The 20996-nt window shown below is 35.5% G+C and overlaps 2 protein-coding genes, 1 long non-coding RNA gene and 1 pseudogene across 4 annotated transcripts; 1 reads left to right on the forward strand and 3 right to left on the reverse strand.

Annotated features, from left to right (window-relative positions):
• Nucleotides 1-946: 946 nt before the first annotated feature.
• LOC145792006 (eukaryotic translation initiation factor 5A-like) lies at nt 947-5688 on the reverse strand (annotated as a pseudogene).
• Nucleotides 5689-6100: 412 nt separating this feature from the next.
• MINE1 (homolog of bacterial MinE 1) lies at nt 6101-8953 on the reverse strand. Of its 2 annotated transcripts, XM_028255309.2 has the most exons (3): nt 8703-8937; nt 8437-8487; nt 6101-6903 (listed from the first exon to the last, which is right to left on the reverse strand). In XM_028255309.2, exons 1-3 carry the CDS (start codon nt 8787-8789, stop codon nt 6304-6306), a joined length of 738 nt encoding a protein of 245 aa, XP_028111110.2. In that variant the 5' UTR covers nt 8790-8937; the 3' UTR covers nt 6101-6303. The 2 variants fall into 2 exon arrangements, with proteins under 2 accessions (XP_028111110.2, XP_028111111.2); XM_028255310.2 differs by lacking the exon at nt 8437-8487 and having other exon boundaries at nt 8703-8953.
• Nucleotides 8954-10389: 1436 nt separating this feature from the next.
• Nucleotides 10390-13367, forward strand: LOC145792007 (uncharacterized). Its single transcript, XM_082872482.1, has 4 exons — nt 10390-10633; nt 11505-11639; nt 11750-12146; nt 12615-13367. The coding sequence occupies exons 1-4, from the start codon at nt 10390-10392 to the stop codon at nt 13255-13257; spliced, it is 1419 nt and encodes a 472-aa protein (XP_082728608.1). The 3' UTR covers nt 13258-13367.
• Nucleotides 13368-13993: 626 nt separating this feature from the next.
• On the reverse strand, nt 13994-15567 carry LOC145790328 (uncharacterized). Its single transcript, XR_014329012.1, has 4 exons — nt 15446-15567; nt 14529-14746; nt 14297-14424; nt 13994-14211 (listed from the first exon to the last, which is right to left on the reverse strand). It is a non-coding gene; the product is annotated as an uncharacterized LOC145790328 (long non-coding RNA).
• Nucleotides 15568-20996: the final 5429 nt, after the last annotated feature.

Below are 20996 nucleotides of genomic sequence, written 5' to 3' on the forward strand. Positions count from 1 at the left end.
TTTTTAGAACATCCCAAACCAACCCTAAAACTTTAGGAAGTTACTTGGGACCAATGTCCTTTGAGGCGGAAATGGGTCAATGCTGTGGTGTTTCTATTTGGAGTGTATTATAATTTTATTTTTATAATTTAAATCATAATTTTATAAAGTTTGTTGAATATTTTATACTTACTAAAAATCATATTAATCGAATATTAACAGATATATGATCTATAATTAAATAAATAAATAATAAGTTTTTCTTTTGAGAAATAACATAAAAAATATGTAATTCGATTATATGGTTATTGATATCCGACTAATATAATTTTTTTGTAGGCATGAAATATTCAACAAATTGTACAAAATGACGGTTTAGATTATAAAAATAAAGTCATAATACACCTCAAATGGAGACACCACAGTCACTGCTGTGCTTTCCCCTTGCGGCTATTTGTTTAGTAGAATAGAGAAAATTAGTAATGAGGGAATTAATAGAGAGGATATTAAATAAAATTGTGTTTATTTTGATAATAATTATTGGTGTATGGATTGTTAAATTATTTTTATAGAAAATAAATATAAAATAATAAAACAAATAAAAAAATATAAAAACATTAAACATTAATGTTCAAAAAAAAATATCCAACATGTTAAAAAAAAAAAAAAAAGACTATGATTTTTACTTAAGAAAAAATACAAAAAATTAAACATTAATGTTTAAAAAAAAAATGCCCAACATGCAAAACATAAAAAAATAAATTAAAAAAATAGTCCAATAGATTATTTCTACCAACTCCCAAGCCTCCATCCTAATCATTTTCCCAAGGCCCATCCTAATTTGAAGGTAATTATAAATCGCTTATCCATCTCCCAAAATAAACACAATATTAATAAGTCGCACCTCTATTTCAATCCCAATCTCTCTCTATTGCCAAAACAAATGGGGATTGAGAGCGCAGATAAGCTACGCAAACATGACAGACACAACGAGATATTCCCCCTCGGCAAATCCATTCTCAATCTATAATATTCCATGGGTAACAATTAGCGGTGCAAATAATTCATCGTGGACAATTCACAAACAAAAATGTTTACAAAAACAAATTCGATGAAGCATATGCAACCAAGTTCTTGTGCCAATGTTACTGAAAGATGAGAAGTAATGCATAAATGGAGGTTATAATATCAAAATCAAAAAGTAAAATTTTCAAAAGACAGTCTAAGCATAAAATTTATAAGCATCTCTAGATCCATCTATAAGTTTTCAGCTTTCTAATTTTTAATGTTTCGCATCATAACTGTAAGGTTGTGTTAGGATTTTGAATTTGAAAATGGATTTGTGGAGGGGAGGAAACCGAAAGGGGTTTTTTTTTTGAAATTAGATTCTATTTCATTTATCTGTTTTGAGCTTCAAATTCTAAGATAGCATAAGCAATATTTCATTCACCGAAATCAAGCTCGCGGCTCAAATTATAACTTTGAGGAAGTTCAACAATGTGACTGTTTGCAAAAGGGTAAAATCAACAACTCAGTACACGAGATTTTTGTCAGTGCCACCAATGGGTCTAGAAAAGGCCATATGTACGCAACCTTGAGAAGGTTTAACAATAATGTACTTGTTTGCAAAAAGGTGGAAGGAGAAAAGGGGAATTTGGGGAAAAATTAATTCTCAAGTCTAGCTTCAATCAACCACTTCACAACCAACTACTGACCACATTATACAAGTAAATTGAATTCATGATAAATAACAAAATTTGGATGTCAATTGTAGTATCTCACAAGTCAAGAATGCAGGTCCCAAAAATTCTAATCTAAAAACATGGCAACTAAAAAAACTGTACTTTGGGGAAACCTACTTTTGTGCATTTACATGTAGTCAACCAACCAACCAACCAAACCTCTAACAAACCCTTTCATTTTCATAGTACCGTTTTGAACTTCAAAATAATCAGTCAATTATGAGATATTAAACAAATTTTCCTCCCCACAGAATTTATTCTTCTCACTAAACAAAAGGTGACAGAGATAAAATTACTTAGATTTTGAAGGAGTAAAACAAATTCACATAGATGTTTAGGGGTTAGAATGATAATTTCTTCTATAAAATACTCAAAATTACATGGGGCTATTGAGATTTTGTGAAGTTCGGAAGGGAAAAATAAAATACTATTTCTTTTATAAATTCTTAAAATTGCGCAAGGCAAAAGAGGGTTTTGGCACAAATTTAGAAACATATATAATCAAATGAAACATGCAAGTTATTGAAAAGAAATGAAATATGCCTTAGACCCCAAAAAACAGCAGTCCTAACTTTACTCCTAATAGTATGGACTGTTACATGTTAATTGTTGATTTGTTTAAAAATCAATCTGCTAAGAATTAATTCTCTGTCGTATCACTGTAAGTAAATTTAAGAGTCTTCAACAATACTCGAAGATGAAAGTAAAAGGTATCCACAACGATGAAGAGGAAAATGAAATCAACTAACCTGAGCAAGAAGATTTTCGTCATTTGGAAGCCTTAGATCATCTTTAGTATTACCTTTCTCAGTCAACAAGCTCACCTAAAACATATTGGAAGAATATATTAATGAATAAATGGAATGTTCATCAAAAGTAACCCAACACAATCAAACAAGAAAGTCATTCATGTACATACAAAGCTGCTCGGATTTATCAATCAACTGGTAATCAGTACGAATGACATGAGGAATCTGAAATTCAAGAAGACACATCTTCATGGTCTGAAAGTTAACTTAAAATAAATAAATAAGTTTTTTTGTTGTACTTCACCCATCTTTAATTTTGTCAATTTGATCTCCAAATTACAAAATGTGATTTTAGATGGTCTTCAGCTCTCAATTTGATTAACTAGAGCTAGGATGTTTTTGGAAATTTACAAAATATATATACATATAACAAGTGTTGGAAATTTTGGTTTTTTATAAGCTTATTTTAGACAAACTTTGAACCCAAATTTGTGTGAGTCCCAAAGGTCTTTTGGGGTGGGTCCAAAGAGGTGACGTGTTCTTTGCTGCATGGCAAGTCACACGGTGAAGACGGTTCGTCAAAACCATTTATAAGTGAATGGGAAGTTGACGTCGTTTTTGGGTTTGTGAAATAAGAAATTGAAGAAGTAAAATGTGGGTTTCCTTAAAATGGTTATCCCACATTGAAAACTTAAGATAACTTACGTGTGTATATAAATTCTAGGTGGTAACACTCTCCAAGTTTGTATAAGGGAGGTGAACTTCGGCTCAAACCACCACACACACACGCCGCCGCCTATCCAGCCGTGCTAGGCCGGGTGTGGGTTGTGCTCGGCCATGGGTTATGGGTCGGGTCAGTTCTAATGTTAATTTTTTGAACAAAATTTATTTGATTTTTTTAAAAAAAGTCTTACGGGAAATTAATTCAAATTTGCACCAAATTTGAATTCAAATTTTCTGTCCATAATTGTGCCTCTTTCAGTCCGAAATTCCAACAGATAAACTGCTCGAAACTACCGGACAGATTTTGTTATTTCCAAACAGATTTAAATCTGCCCAAGCAGATTTGAACAGATTCAAACTGAGGTTCAACAGGTTCAAAATATTCTAATAAATCGAAAAAATTGCCCAGCAATTCTAGACAGTTTTATAATTGCTGCAGTTAACAGATCTGTTGCAAACTGGTTCTGTACTTGTTCAATTTGAAATAAGATCTGTTTAATTCAAATAACACCGGTTCGGATAGCCACTGTTTTCCTATAAATTCCAACCATTTTCAGCAGTCTTTTGGATCCAGAAATAGTCTGAAAAATTCATTTTCTTATTGTTCAGATTTTGCTCTGTTGCATACATATTCTTCATATAATTTTAGGAAAAATTTAGAGAGTATAGAACACAGGTTTTGTTCGTCGTATAAATTGTTTGGAGTGCTACTACAATTTGTGAAGATCGTTGTGTCTTGGGAGATAGACGTCTTTTATCCGTAAGCACCATAGCGGAGCGAATCTGTCTTACGGATAGAGTGTCACACACTCGGCTTGATCTTTTAAAGTTTTATTCGGTTGAATAAGTTTGATTAGTTTCAAATTATTTATTTTACACAGAAGATTGTTCCAACAACAAGATCAAAAAATTAGGGACCAAAGTGTTACAAAGTGCATACTTTGAAAACCATCATCATGTATGTATTTGGTTCTTTCAATTTTGTTTGTCGAGCCTTCATATAAAATTTTGAAATTATTTCAGTTCTCGTTGATCAATTTAAATGGCGTGAGGGCTAAGAACTATCGAGACTCACATTTGGGGATGAAATCAATAAAATTATATATAAAAAATAAAAATAAAAATTGAGATTAAAGTTAATAAAATACATATTTCGAGAACTCTATGAGAAATTAAGCAAAAAAATAAATAACATAAATATGAAGCTTACAAAGAAGAACGAAAGCACGTATACATGACAGTTGTGGGAAGATGTTTCAATAACATCAAGCTTTTTTCCATTGAAGATGTCAATTCCAACAAAGTGACATAGGCATGACCATGCTTCGCAGTTTTGGAAGTTGAGACCTCCAAAACCAATATATCAAAGGTAAATAAATATTTAGCATAAGGAAAATAATTTGCAAATAAAAATTTCTACAACAATGATTTGGTAGTAGGGATATTCAGTAGCCAATTGATACACACTTTGATAACCTCAGTACATACTCGTTCAATAGTTTATTCAGGTCAATTGATACACACTTAATTGATTATCAATTGCTATTTAATTTCTACAAGATTATCAATTGAGTGTGTATTCAAAAGGGTGAAGAAGTTAAGGGTATTATTGACCTGAATAAATATGTACTAAGTTTGAAACTTTAAAGGTGTGTCTTGAGATAAAAAGAAGATTTGGCATGCGAAAATAGAAACTTTCAATGATTGTCATCCAAAAAAAAATATCATAAACAATTATAAATTTAGTTTGTTGAAATCGATGGAATGGAACAGTATTTTCAAGATTTGTTTGTTATCATATTAAGTGAAAAAGTTAAGTTGTTGAAAGCTGATAGTGAATGCTTTAATGCGCTCTCCAAATCATAAAAAAAAAAGTATAATTGAGTTTAGAGAGAGAGGAAATTGAGGAACCTTGCAAGGCCAATTTTGGATGAGAACGTAAGAATTTTTGCGGACGGTATACCAGCTTGTTGTGCATCGGCCTTCGACTCGCAAAGTCCTTCTCCAACATCGGCGACATGCCTTCTTCACCACAGAGAGAAGAGAGAAGAAACCGAGGCGGTGCAATGTTAGAGAGCTATGCAACGTATGCAGGTTTATGTAAATTTAGATAAGTCCCAAGCTAAGCTAAAGCTAAGCCAGTAAAACACACACTAGCCACATAATTAATGATATATCAGGCCCAAGAGCAAACAAATTAGGCCAGTGTTAACTAAATATATCACCGCCCAAAGATGAAACACCTAATGAAAGATCAACCTTTAGGTTATGATAGTGAAGAAGAATATAAGATGAAAAGAATTTTTATACAAAATTTATAACTAAATGATGTTATAGTAACACTTATAAAAAAAAATGTAAAGATAATAATAGATATTTTTATTATGAATGAAAACCCAACAAAACATCACATCATTTTCATACATAAATTTCATAAACCATTACCCTTTAAAGACTCTAGATTGGTGGAAGATAAATGAACCAATGTTAGCCATATAAGTAGCCCATAAACATATTGAGGATTTGTTTTAATCACTACTACAAAATAGATTCATACATACGTGCATACTAATGTTTGGTTGAGTTAGTTTTCAGAACTTTTTTTTATTTAAAAAAAAAAAAAAGGATAAATTAGTTTGGTAAAAATGAACACATGAAAAGATATTTTAAAATTTTTAAAATTATTTCTGCCTAAAAAAAATAGAAAACTAGAAACTAGTTTGGTAAAAATGAACACATGGAAAGATATTTTTAAATTTTCAAAATTATTTCCACCTAAAAAATAGAAAATCATATGGTAAGTTCTGAAAACTAACTCAAAAGCCATTAGTATGCACGTATGTATGAATCCATTTTGTAGTAGTGATTAAAACCAATCCTCAATACATGTCATATACATGCATAATGTAATCTCACCAGAATCATCATTTCAAGTGAAAATTTCACTTCTAGCAAGTTCATGAACAGAAAAAATATATACAAACCTAAAAGTCCATTCAAATGGCTAAAAACCTGAATATCGATCTGTTACAAATACATATTATTCTCTTTTTTTCCCCTCCCTTCTCGCTGAGGATCAGGCATCACCATATTTCACACCCCCAAACCATTCAATTTTCATTCGGAACATAGAAATCGAACCTGACATCAACCGAACCAGACCTTTCACCAGTATCTTTGTACTCAATATTCGTTATTGTTCCAACCTCATCTTCATCTTGATATTCTGGTTTCACCCGCCGGACGGGCACCGTGACAGAGTAAATAGTCCCAAGGTCTGGATCCGTAGAGACACTTAGCTGAACTTTATCTTCTGATTCTATCTCTACGAAATCTGATAGAGCATTCACAACATTGCTCACTATCTTCTGTTTTGCTTCATCGCTAACTACACACCGGTCAGAGAAGAGGATCATCTTCAAGCGTTGCTTGGCAATATTTGCATTAGAGTTCCTTCTAGACGTTGGTGTTGGGAACATTATCTGCCAAGCTAAAGTCAGACGTTCAAAGAAGCTCATGTTTATGACATTATGAATAAAACTCTCTGTTTCTTGGCTAAAGGAATTGGGGGACAGCTTATATTCGCTAGTGATACCAAAAGGTCGTTTAGAATGACAGCACATGCTATGGTTATCAATTACCACACGGGACCATTTGGGTGTGATATCAGAGACACAGGATGCTCCACCAAGAAAACCAGAAAAATCTACCTGTAACGAAGCACAAAATCTTTTCTTAAGAATTACATGGAATGTAGTGCAAATGTGACCATCAAATGGAACTTTAAATCTCTATATTTTGTTTCCACAGAGGATATTAATAAATCTGTTTGTGATTCCTAACAAAGGAAATGCATTCAATCTATGCAAAAGAGAATTATTTGAATTATCATTTCTTGATGTTTTCTTGGAGTTCTGAAAATTACACCAGTACTAAGAATTTCCATGAGAGACCTTAGCTCATAGACACATATCTCTTACTATTTAAATGTGAAAAAAATAATTTAAAAAACTTTTTGTAACACATGCACAAGAGAAGAATCACGCTACATTTGAACCACCCAGATTTTATAACCAGCATCGATTGCTAGAACCAGTGGAACCACAGAGTTCTCATTCCTTCCCTTTGATTCTTAAATTAAAATTCCAGGGCTATCAGTTCCAAAGTCAAGTACCAATTGACTGGTATGTTTGGGTAATTACAAAGGGGTACAAGAAGACCCAAGTGCCAATTTTCACTTGATTCTACCAACCGAAATATTAAAATCTTGGAGGAAAAGAAAATGAAGAATGTCTTCACTGACAAACTATACAAGAATGTATGCATCGTCGTTCGTCTTTCCAGAGTAGCATTCATTAAAATAGGTAGAGTGTTTGTTTAGATGTTGCTACTATTACTACTTCTAACAATAAAATATCATTTCGGCAATGTATCTAGTTTTAGGACAAATAATTGCAAATCGTTCAGAACAAAAAAGTCTAATTTGATTGGATGATTTGGAGAGAAAAGAAAAGAAAAGAGATTCCCTAATCACATATTTGGGTAGCGTAAGAGGAGAGAAATAGGAAGAGACAGAGGAAAAACATAATCCCTTGTTACACACTTTTAAAATCTCTCCAAAAGTGAAGAGAAAGAGAAAGGGTTGTAATTACAAAACATAATCCCTTGTTTTTATGACAAGAGATTTTCTTTTCTGCCCCTGCTACTCACACAACAAAACTTCATTTTCTTTGCTTTTCTCTCCTCTATCTCTTCCAAACAAGAGGGAAGGATAAACACTACTTTCTTTTCTTTTCTCTCCTCTCCTTAGTTACCCAAGCAAAAGGAAATGATACCATCGTTGTTTCACTTCTTTTGCTTTCTTTTCCTTCCAAAGTCCTAATTTCCCAAACGGACAACAAATATTGTACATTTTACTACAATAATAAACATTGCTAGCCTATTCTAGCTAACGTTCAACATGTTTCTATTTCACATAGCCGTATTTGTACTCAAAGGGTGTCTTGAAAACCTCTGACTCGTATTGAACTCTAGAGAAGTGGGTTTATTTTGTGATGTAACATTAATACCAATCAGTGTAGTTACGCTTATCCTTCGAATGTCACTCAAAACCCAATTGGCATTCTAATACTCAGCAATGGAAGGCTTCATCAAGCACACAAAATGACTACAAAGTAAAGTCCATTATCCCTAAATCAGCAGTTCAAAGATATGATTAAAAGAAAAACTGATCTACTACCAACCAAATGTTGCCTTTTTCCTTCGATTGCGATATGCGCAGACCCGTTCACGAACCGACAAGAGGTTCAAAAACCAGAATTATGCAAAATTGAGTGTGAAAAAATGGAAACATCAAAAACAGAAATGCAATATTAGAAACTCAAGCTTTGTCACAAAGCCCGAAACCCATTAAGTCAAATTCATGTGTTAAATTGACATAAATTAAGCGAGTAAGAACAAACAAAGTGAAGTATATATTTAAACAAATATGGGGAAGAGAGTTTTAGACCTTTGAAGGAGGCAAAGAGCTTCGAAGGGGGTGTGTAGGATAAGATCCCAATGTTGCAGAGACCCTCAGATCTCCAGAAATCGCCATTTTCGTTCTCTCTCTCTCTCTCTCTCTCTCTCTCTCTCTCACTTGCTATACTCTTCTACACTGCGTTAGGGTTTGTTCCAGGGGATTTCGTTCAGGTGTTCAGCAGCAAGACTGAAGCTTTGGTTCGATGATGAACTCTCGCTCTTGCAACGATGTCGTTTTCAAAATTCATCTCACTCCCAAATTGTAGACGTTAATAAAAAATGAGATTTTTATTGATAAATCCATTCTAGAGTTGTTATAACCCATTAGGTCCACTAAAGTATATTATAACCTAATTAGTCCCATAAACTTTTCTGGATATTCCATAAAGTCCATTTTTCTAATTTAATATAATTTTTTGGACTATTTTGCCCCTGTATATATATATGTACAGTGTTAATACGTAATAGGTGCCTGTTTCTTCGTTCATGCAGTTTGGCAGTTTCTATTTTACGCTTTTCATCATCAATCCAATTCCGAGAGTTACTTTTATGTTTTGCATGCTCGTTGCAATGATTGGTTGTGCCAGGGTTTCATCCTTGCTGTTGGAGTCTGGTTCTGTGGTTTGCGAGTGAAGACGATGAAGAGGAGGGTGTTCGGTTGTTACATTTGCCGAATTATAACTACTTCAAATCAGTTTTTTTCAACTTTCTGTACGATTGTAGGATTGCATGATCAAGGTTAGTATCAATTTGGTTATGAATACATGTTCAGTTTATGGTTTCATTCGTATAATGGATCAGATGCTCTGTTTTTGGATTTATATGGATTGAATGCTCTGTTTTTTCAATTATATGCATTTTACGTGGTTATGTGGAGGGGAGTTCATTCGTATTATGTGAAGATTGTGTAGTTCTCATTTGACTTCGATGCATGCGTAATGAGGCTCTGTGTAGATGATTTGATTATCAGTATATATATCAATGTCAATCTGCACATTTTGTGAATGTGGAATATGTGAAGAATGTGGATGTTCTCATTTTAAATTGATGTTTGCTTAATGAGGCTCTGTGATGATTGTTAATAATTATGTGAAGATTGTTAATGTTCTCATTTTACTTTGATACTTGCTTAATGTTAACATCTTGTTAATATCAATGTGAATGTTTACATCATCATAAACTGATGTGAATGTTCACATCATTATACACTGATGTGAATGTTTACATCATCATACACTGATGTGAATGTTCACATCATTATATTATGTGAAGATTGTTGATGTTGTCATTGGACTTTGATGTTTGCTTAATGTTGACATCTTGTTAATAGTAATGTGAATGTCCACATCTTCATATTGTGAATTATGGATTTAGCAGTTGAAATGTACACGTTGTCATCTATTTTTTGGACAATGTGAATTTTCATATCGATTTTCATTACTGTTCATTGTTGTGTTTTTGTGTTTTTACAGGAGATGGATACCTTTATGCTATTGGTGTGTACATATGGTTGTAGTACAACTGTAATAAATGTTGCCCGCGCAATGTGTTATTCTCGTTTGGTGGAGTGTTTGTGTGAGAAATGGGATGAGTTGTCTGCTGGTTCTATTTCATTGTTCTATAAACTACCTGGGATTAATAAGTGTCATTTGGACAATGAGGAAGAATTTCAGAACATGGTACTGCTTGCTAAATCAATGGGGGTACAACATGTAGAAGTTGTGGTTGAGTTGAAGGGTGATATTGGTCAGTCAAGTAGTTTAGGATTGCTGCGTGTGGGGGTTGAGGATGAAATTGATGCACTACGGAGATTTTGCCATCATAAGGAGAAGGTGTTGTTGTCAGCCCCTTGGGCAAATGGTATTACGCATGTAGGACAACGGTTTGTTGGAGGTGCACAAGAATTTCGTGACGTTTTATGTAAGTATGCCATCCAATGTGGGTTTAAGTTCACATACGTGAAGAACGAGACAACAAGAGTTACAGCTGTGTGTGCGATGCGGGAGGAGAGGGGGTGTTTGTGGGCTATACATTGTAGAGCACAATGAGCAAATGATTTTTTCTACATCAAGAGGTTTACTGATGTGCATACTTGTGGTACGGATGTTCGAACATCGAAGAATCCGCGAGTTAGTTCGGATTTGGTGTCGAGTACCATATCTGAAATTGTGAGGGACAAGCCGTTGACTCGGCCGTGTGAAGTGGTGACTATTTTGAAGATGGATTATGGGCTAGATGTGAGTTACCATGTCGTATGGTTGGGTGTGGAGAAAGCAAAGGCTGGTATCCATGGAGATCACTCGTTATCGTTTGACCAGTTGCGGTGGTATTCGGATGCTGTGATGCGGTACAATTCGGGGAGTTATGTCAATATTGACTATGATGCGAGTAGTCAACAGTTTTGTCGCTTCTTTGTGTCATTCGCTGCGTGTATTTCTGGGTTCAATGCTTGTCGGCCTTTATTATTCCTGGATGGAACATTCCTCAAAGGAAAGTACAAAGGTCAGCTACTTGCGGCAACGGCGAAAGACGGGAACAATGGTTAGAAGTTTTTTTTACCTGTCTATTCATGTCAATATTCGCTCTGAGCAGCATAGTCTGGACGAAAGAGTGATTGCTAAATTATAAGTAATGTGAACATTCACATCAGTGACATTAGTATGCACTGATGTAAATGTTCACACCTTTGTATGCTAATGACAGAAATGTTAACATCAGACTGATGTGAATGTTCACATCAGACTTATTACAGACTTATGTGAATGTTGACATCAGTGTATACTAATGTTAGTTGATCTATTAATGAATAGTACTGCGAATGTTAACATTTTCAGTGACTCAACAAGCAACAATGAATTATTAATGGTCGTTAATGTGAATGTTCACATCGTTGATGTTTACGAACCTAAATCCAAAAACAGCAATAGTAAAGAGGGCAATGTACATATGAACATTCACATGACCTGTTTCGTTTATACTATTTTTCTATTCACTTTGGAATATTGTGAACAGTTGTGTATTGGTGTTGTGTTGTAGGTCTGTTTCCTGTTGTATTTGCAATTGTTGATTCAGAGACCACGGCTAATTGGTCGTGGTTCTTGCATGAACTTGGGAAGGTTGTTGATGGGAAGCGCCATATTACTTTTATTTCGTATCGTAATCTTGGTCTGTTAGAAGCTATGCCAAAGGTGTTCCCATCGGCTCATCACGGTTATTGCTTACAACACTTGAAGAGCAATTTAAGAGACCGGATGAAAGGAATTGATAATGGATTCAGGGATCACCTAGTAAGGAGTTTGGGTGACTGTGCCTACGAGCCAACTGTGGTAGGGTTCCATGAAAAACTTGCAAAATTAAAAGAGGAGGGTAAACAACGAGCTCATAATTTTTTTAAGGACTTAGCACCTGAGCACTGGGCAAATTCATACTTCAGGTAATAATAGCTCCTAAGGTGTTCCATTTTTGAAGTTTAGAATGGTAGTGATGTGAATTTTCAGTTTATAATGGTGACAATCTTCGAATTGTGTTTCATCTTCAATGTAAATGATGTGAATGTTCACATATGCTAATGATGACTGATGTCATGTTCACATCTGTTAATTTGTCAAATAGTCATGCAATGTATTACAGATTTGAATGTTGACACGTGTCATATTTTGTTGTTGTTGTTAACATTCACATCTGTCTATCATTTAAGTTGACAATGTAATAACCATGTAATGTGAACATTCACATTATTAAAACCTGGTAGCAGATGTGAACATTCACATTATTATACCCTGATGTGAATGTTCACATCAGTGTATACTAATGGCAGTACTGTGAACGTTCACATCTGTCAACATTAATGGTCAGGCCTGTTAAATTCCGTATTGTACAATGTTTGTGATATACTGTGCAGGGGCATGCGTTATGGGGAGATGACATCCAATGCGGCGGAGTCATTTAATAACTGGATTAAAGAAGCACGTAATCTTCCTATCACTCAAATGGTGGACAAAATTCGTACTCAGTTGATGCGGCAAATGTCTGCACGGCGTGACCAAGCAAACAAATGGAATGAGATTATTTGTCCGACATTCGAAACAAGGCTTATGGATTCGTTCAATGACAGCAAGTCTTGGCAAGTTAGCAAAGCCAACGAGGATGTGTTTGAAGTTCATTCGATACCATCGGTTACAGTTGATGTTGCGAGGCGTACATGTTCATGCTTCAAATGGCAAATTAACGGATTCCCGTGTGACCATGCTGTTATTGCCATTCAGAAGAGCCGCTACAATCTCAATGATTGTGTAGAACATTACTTTCATGTAGAGACATATCGTGCAGCCTATTCGGGAGCCATATTCCCTATACCATCGGTGGAGAAGCCGCCTTTTGATCCCACGGACTTTACTATATACTCGCCTACCGTGAAAAGACCACCCGGAAGGCTGAAGAAGAATAGGATCCCATCAAGGGGTGAGAAACTGAAGCAAATAAGGTGCGGGAGATGTGATAAGTTGGGGAGCCATAATCGAAAATCATGCACGGAGCCGATATAAGATGTACCTTTTTTCATTTCAACATTGTATTTTACATTGGATTCTTATATTCATTTTTCAAATAAGATTGTGTTATGTTGGGAAACATTGGGTTACAATAAGATTACGTTGCGTTAGCAAACATAATAATGCATTAGTGTTTGATTTGTGTTTTATTTTTACTTTTTTAAGGTACCAATCTAACATTTATGTTGGTTGTGTTTTGGATGAATGCATGCTGTTAACATTCACATTATGTGAATGTTCACATTGTTCAACTTTCAAACATTTCTGTGGTGGGAATGTTCACATTGTTGTTACTGTTAACAGCAATGTTTACATTAATGTAACCATTCGCATCATCAACTCATAAGATGTGAATATTCATGACATCACTGTTGCCATTCGCATAATCAGAAGTTATGATGTGAATATTCACATCATCAAATTGTTAGATGTGAATATTGACTTGTGTTAAGAAATATCATAATCACACCTGTCATATTGTGTTACATGAACACTTTAAGCAATATTCACATCCATGTAGTATGGTTTAAAATAGAAGAAAGTGTACGATCATTCTGTGATGTGAACATTGACATCATGTCATGTGTATCCAAAAAAAAAAAAAAAAATACAATCTCAATATGCATGACCAACGCAAAATAGGCCTGAAAATGCATATACATATATTGACTGAAAAGTATCTGTACAAGCAGTGATATAGACTTCATTTACAATTAAGCAAGTGAAACTAAATTGTCTTAAATGTGGATAACAGATTTGGGTAACAGTGATAGGTGGACACCCCCCACCTATAGGTTTTCACATTGCACTGTCTTTCTATGGTTCAGGAAAAGGTGTACTAATGAGTCTCTTATTTGACACCATTCAAAGCGATCTAGGCTGGCAACAATGTCTTCACGATATACATGCGCCCTCATGATGTAACAAACTGCAGGCCCACAATCCACCCTGAAAATGCAAACTTCTTGTTAGATTTTGAAATTTAGGTGGGTAAAGGTTGTGGAACATGTGTAGAAATCGATTTTAGGCTTACGAATTTGATGCTTGCTGAGGACAGATGTCCACTGATATGATTGTTTTCGAAGTATTTTGGCTTGATAAATTGGTCCATAATGGTGATGACGGTCCAATGTTGTGCACCAAAGCTGTGATGTAGTCCCTCTGCCAACAATGAAATTTCATATTAGGCACCAACCAACATAGGGCATACGTCCAAGTTCAAATATTACACATCACGACAAGTATTGTTTTTGTCAGCCACTTACCAGTATTTGTGCTTTGTCAATATGTGGGTCATGTATGCCTTCTCTTGGGCGCAGTGAGTTATAATGCCTCCATACATTCTCTTTCACGTCGTACACAACAATTGTCCAGTGAAAGTTGTCGTGTATTGGGAAGATTAAGAATCTCTGGCCTTGATACTCCTTGATGTGTACATCAATTAGTTTATTCCTCTTGTGGGGGGGTACTGTTCAATGATTTTCTGCACACAAAGGGCATACAATGATGTGCCAAGTATTTATATCGATGTTTGGTGTTAATGATTTGAATGTTCATCTGCTAATGGGGAGTTATGTTACTGATGTGAATGTTCACATTTCCTAATGGTGAGTGAAACTACTGATGTGAATGTTCACATCTGTTAATGTCAGGGATATTACTGGTGTGAATGTTCCCATTTGCTAATGCTGGGTGATGTTACTGATGTGAATGTTCACATCTGTTAGTGTGAGTAATGCTACTGATGTGAATGTTCACATCTGTTAATGTCAGTGCTATTACTGATGTGAATGTTCCCATTTGCTAATGGTGGGTGATGTTACTGATGTGAATGTTCACATCTATTAATGTGAGTAAATACTGCTGATGTGAATGTTCACATCTGTTAATGTGAGTAATACTGCTGATGTGAATGTTCACATCTGTTACTATGAGTTATATTACTGATGTGAATGTTCACATGTGTGTATCATTTAAGTTTATCAACATAATAAGCATATAATATTCAATGCGAATGATGTGAATGTTCACATCTGTCAATGTGAATCTTCTCAAAGGTCATTTTATGTTTTTGTTAACATTCACATCTGCCTATTATTTAAATTAACAATGTAAGCATGTAATGCTGAGAATAACATCCACATGTATTGAAACATAATCAAAATTAAAGTCTAGTGGTTACCAAACATGTGCTTGTAAAGATGAATGATGAATCTTCCAAACTTGGGTTGACTAGCCCTTGTAGTTCAAGTAGAATTTCACCATAAGCATCTATCACCTGCAGAACCGGAGGGGTGGCAGTACATTATTTACAGTGTCTTTACTCTATGTGCATGTGTGTGTGTGTGTGTGTGTGTGTGTGTGTGTGTGTGTGTGTGTGTGTTTTGTACACATTTACAGTTGCCATACGTTATTGGTTATTGATTCTTCCTTGATGAGGTGTATGATGTCATCAAAATACACATGTTTAGTCTTTGAGTCCCCTCGCCACACTAGCAACCTGTGCATTGTGATTACAGGAAATATTAATGTCAACATTGCACATTTATGAAATGGTCTAATTCATTAAGTATGTATGTGAACTGAACATGATGGAAAAAAAAAACAGTTGGGGATATGTAAGATCACTTACTCATCACCGCCGTTCTTGTGCAAATATTGGACTTTTTGCTTGTTGAGTTTGTTCATGTTAGCCCAGACCTTTAGTTTGTTGTTCAAGGATAACTTCTTGGACTTTGTTGGCTGCTTTTTTGGTGGTTGTTTGTCTAAATCTTGTGCAATTTGGACTGCATGTGATTTCTGTTGGGCTCCTTCTTTCCCTTTCTTCTGACCAGGCAGGTTGGGGTATTCAAACTCGTCCAACCTGTGTTCTTTCCTTACCTTCTGCTTTATGCGCTTTACCCTTGATGGGGGGCTGATAATGTGTTCCAATGCTGCAGTGGGATTGTTGTTAAGGCTGTCATGAGCCTTTTGTGCTTCAACTTGAGTGATGATGTGTACGGACTGATCATCAAAAAGGTCTTGAAGTATTGTTTTTTCACATTCCAAGTTGATGACCAACTTTGTCAGCCGCTGAATTTCTGTATCTTTCCATTCCATGCAAGTCTTCATGTCCATGTCCACATTGGATGAGCCCGATTGGTCAAATAGTTTGGCTTCAAGGGCAGCAATCACCCTTGCCCTCAACTCCCATGATTCTTCCAACTGTTTGTATTTCGCTTCCCATTGCCGTACAAGAGCCCAAGCTTATTGGTTTTCTTTCATGAGTACTTCCACAATGTCGGGCTCAGTTGGTTGTGCTATGATGATTCCTTTCTCAGCATTGGGGGTGCTACAGCTGGGGTTAATATAATGTCCAACATCATTCAGGTCCACTGCATCGACAGAAAATGCATCCCTGTCATCACTGCATTGACTGTCTTTGCTTTGATCCTCATTGCTTTCATCTTTCTTTGCTACTGCACTTGACAAAATCTCAGGTTTTGGCTCCACATTCAATTTTGTATGACGATACATCTTCGCTTCAGTTGGTGATGCCATTAGCTCGCCGCCATATACCTGCATTTCGAGACAGTATGTTAATTAGATAGTTCCTCGTCTCACTATGTGAATAAGCACAATATATTTGGTTATACTTCTACCTCATTTAAACCTAGCTTAGCCAGAGTTATGGACTTCATGTTGCTATGTAAGGTTGTGAGGTCCTATTTTACGCATCGTGGAATGGCATTGGGGTTGCGGGGTTGTAAGATTGTTGTATGCTCACACAGCCAATACTGAAACAAATAACAAATATCAGTAATTTGAATGTGGATATGAATTAACATTGATGTAAATGTTTACACCACTGGTGCAGTAATGTGAATGTTCACAGTGCACCACTAGGCCAGTAATGTGAATGTTTACATCACTTAAAACTGATGTGAATGTTCACATCCGTTGATGTGAATGTTCACATCTGCTAATGTGGAGTAATGTTACTGATGTGAATGTTCACATTTCCTAATGTCGAGTGATACTACTGATGTGAGTGTTCACAACTGTTAATGTGAGTGATATTACTGACCTGAATGTTCCCAACTGTTAGTGTCAGTGCTATTACTGATGTGAATGTTCACATTTGCTAATGGTGGGGGATGATACTGATGTGAATGTTCACATCTGTTCATGTCAGTGTTATTACTATGTGAATGCTCACATTTTGCTAATGGTGAGTGATGTTACTGATGTGAATATTCACATCTGGTAATGTGAGTGGTACAACTGATGTGAATGTTCACATCTGTTAATGTGAATGTTTACACCAGCATCTACTAATGTGTGTTTGTACATTACTGAAACAATAATGCGAATGTTTTCATCAATGTTGTCAACTTCCACACCAAAGCTGAGAAATGTGAACATTCACATCAGAGTGTTCAGAGCCCGTATATGTTCATATTAAACATAGAATAAGTTGTATGAGATTTGATTTACCATTAACAACATCACACATCCGGTGACTCGTCCTGGTTTTCCACAGTTTTGGCCCAATGAACCCATCAAGGTTGCCCGGATGCTCTCAGCCCAATCATACTCGATCATCTTGTGTAATGGGTCCATGTATGAGTAGAAAACCCATCCAATTGTTTCTCCGGATGTAGAAAAGAATAGCTTGACGCATGCATACATGCAAACTAATCTTGCGACCTCCTCATTGTCATGTTTTTTTGTGCCCTTCAATGCTTCCCTCAGAATTTCTCGTATTTTGGCAGCACTTAACCGACTAACATCCTTGCACATTCGGTGTATGATGCCGGTTGTTGGTTTTACACCATAAGAGAGGTCCATCGACTTGGTGCCGCAGTCCACCCCAAAAATCAGTGATATGTCGCTTCTAAAAATCTGGATGTTCTTATCCCCAATGTAAAACCTTCCACTAGATTGCTTGAATGTTTGTACTATACGCACAATGACATCATCATATTTCATGCAGTGGTTGAGGTCGATTTCGTTACTGATCAAGCTATCAAATAATGGCCAGAACGGTGTTTTTCTAAGGCACTTCAATTGGCCACTTGTAAATTTCGTATCCTTTAACAGTTTGACCAATCCAGTTATATTTGACCGGTAGTTCACTTTTTTCATGTTCACTTCTTCAGGAACAGCTGTTTGATCAGGCTTGGTTTTGAAACGGGATTCCCCTCGCTTTCGCTTGCCATCAACTTTATGGGGAAGACCTGTGTGTTCAAATGAGCACATGTAATTGGTTGAAACACAGAGGATGGAACCCGAAGCACCAAACAACATTCAACAACCAGCATTGACAGTAATTGGAACATTCACATCATTATACAGTGATGTGAATGTTCACATCAGTGTTTATTACTGTAAGTTTACACAGTAATCAATACTAATGTGAATGTTCACATCATCCATGTTGGAAAAATAAATTCGGAAAACGACAACAGTTATTGGGCAATGTGAATGTTTACATGGGTGATCACATTATGTTATAATTTGCTAAAAATCAAAGGGGGGAACCAACAACGCCAAACTACACCCAATAACACAAACAACTTTGGCATTGATGTCACAATGTGAATGTTTACATCATACGCCATCACAGTATTGAGTGAAGTTTGGGGGTTCTGACATTAATGTGAACATTCAAATGATGTGAATGTTCACATCAGTGTGTAATACTCTAAATTTACCTAGTACTCAATAGTAATGTGAATGTTCACATCATCCATGTTGGAAAAATAAATTCGGAAAACGACAACAGTTATTGGGCAATGTGAATGTTTACATGGGTGATCACATTATGTTATAATTTGCTAAAAATCAAAGGGGGGAACCAACAACGCCAAACTACACCCAATAACACAAACAACTTGGGCATTGATGTCACAATGTGAATGTTTACATCATACGCCATCACAGTATTGAGTGAAGTTTGGGGGTTCTATGTACTACTCTAAACTTACCTAGTACTCAATAGTAATGTGAATGTTTACATCATCCATGTTTGAGAAATAAATTTCGAACACGACAACAGTTACTGGGCAATGTGAATGCTTACATGGGTGATCACATTATGTTATAATGTTCTAAAAATCAAAGGGGGGAACCAACAGTGCCAAACTACACGCAATAACACAAACAACTTGGGCATTGATGTCACAATGTGAATGTTTACATCATACTCCATCACAGTATTGAGTGAAGTTTGGGGTTTCTGACATTAATGTGAACATTCACATGATGTGAATGTTCACATTCACATCATGTGAATGTTCACATCAGTGTGCACTACTCTAAATTTACCCAGTAATCAATAGTAATGTGAATGTTCACATCATCCATGTTTGAGAAATAAATTTCGAACACGACAACATTTACTGGCCAATGTGAATGCTTACATGGGTGGTCACATTATGTTATAATTTTCTAAAAATCAAAGGGGGGAACCAACAGTGCCAAACTACACCCAATAACACAAACAACTTGGGCATTGGTGTCACAATGTGAATGTTTACATCATACTCCATCACAGTATTGAGTGAAGTTTGGGGTTTCTGACATTAATGTGAACATTCACATGATGTGAATGTTCACATCAGTGTGCACTACTCTAAATTTACCCAGTAATCAATAGTAATGTGAATGTTCACATCATCCATGTTTGAGAAATAAATTTCGAACACGACAACATTTACTGGCCAATGTGAATGCTTACATGGGTGATCACATTATGTTATAATTTTCTAAAAATCAAAGGGGGGAACCAACAGCGCCAAACTACACCCAATAACACAAACAACTTGGGCATTGATGTCACAATGTCAATGTTTAAATCATACTTCAGCACAGTGTTGAGTGAAGTTTGGGTGTTCTGACATTAATGTGTTTACATCAGTGTGTACTACTCTAAATTTACCCAGTAATCAATAGTAATGTGAATGTTCACATCATTCATGTGTGCAAAAACAAATCCCGAAAACTACAACAGTTAGAGGCCAATGTGAGTGTTTACATATATTTTTACAAAATTAATTCCGAAAACATCTATGTTTGATGACATTATGATTGAGAAACAGAAGGAGGAATGGTATTCCTTACTTTTGTTCGTCATGGTTGGTGGGTATGGATCACACTCAGTGGATAAAATAAACTCAATGGGGCGACAAGAATCTTCGAACGACGAAGCACCCTCCTTCCGATGTGAAGCTTCGCAGTGGTGAGACGAAGAGGAATCTAGGGTTACTGGAGGCAATATCAGTATCGTTTCGTCGATTGAGTTTTTGTTTTGGAAATTTTGTGGATTGAATATTTCGAATAGGAATGGGTTTTTGCAGAATCGGTTTCACGCGGGAGAGGGTTATTTTGTCCTTTAACAATTAATGGACCTAATGGAATATTCAGAAACAGTTTGGGTTTTATGGAACAAAACAGTTATAAATAGGACTTATCAAAAAATGTTAAATTCTAAGAAAAATACATTTTTCATGTAATGAAAGCATCTTCCATTCGGCCTGTTGGGAGAGGGGACTTATAAACTGATTTTTTATGAAAAAAATGTATAAAAAAATAATAAAATGTTATAATTAAATAAGTTAATAAACTGATTTATAAGCTATACAATTAAATAAGTCAATAAAGTGATTTATAAGCTTGTTTCCAAAATCTTAGGTAGTTGAGAGGTTAATTTGTGAACAAATGGGCCGAGTTAGGAAAAGTCTTCTTTGGAA

This window comes from Camellia sinensis, chromosome 5 (assembly GCF_055761805.1).
Source record: "Camellia sinensis isolate YWXY chromosome 5, ASM5576180v1, whole genome shotgun sequence".
NCBI lineage: Eukaryota > Viridiplantae > Streptophyta > Magnoliopsida > Ericales > Theaceae > Camellia > Camellia sinensis.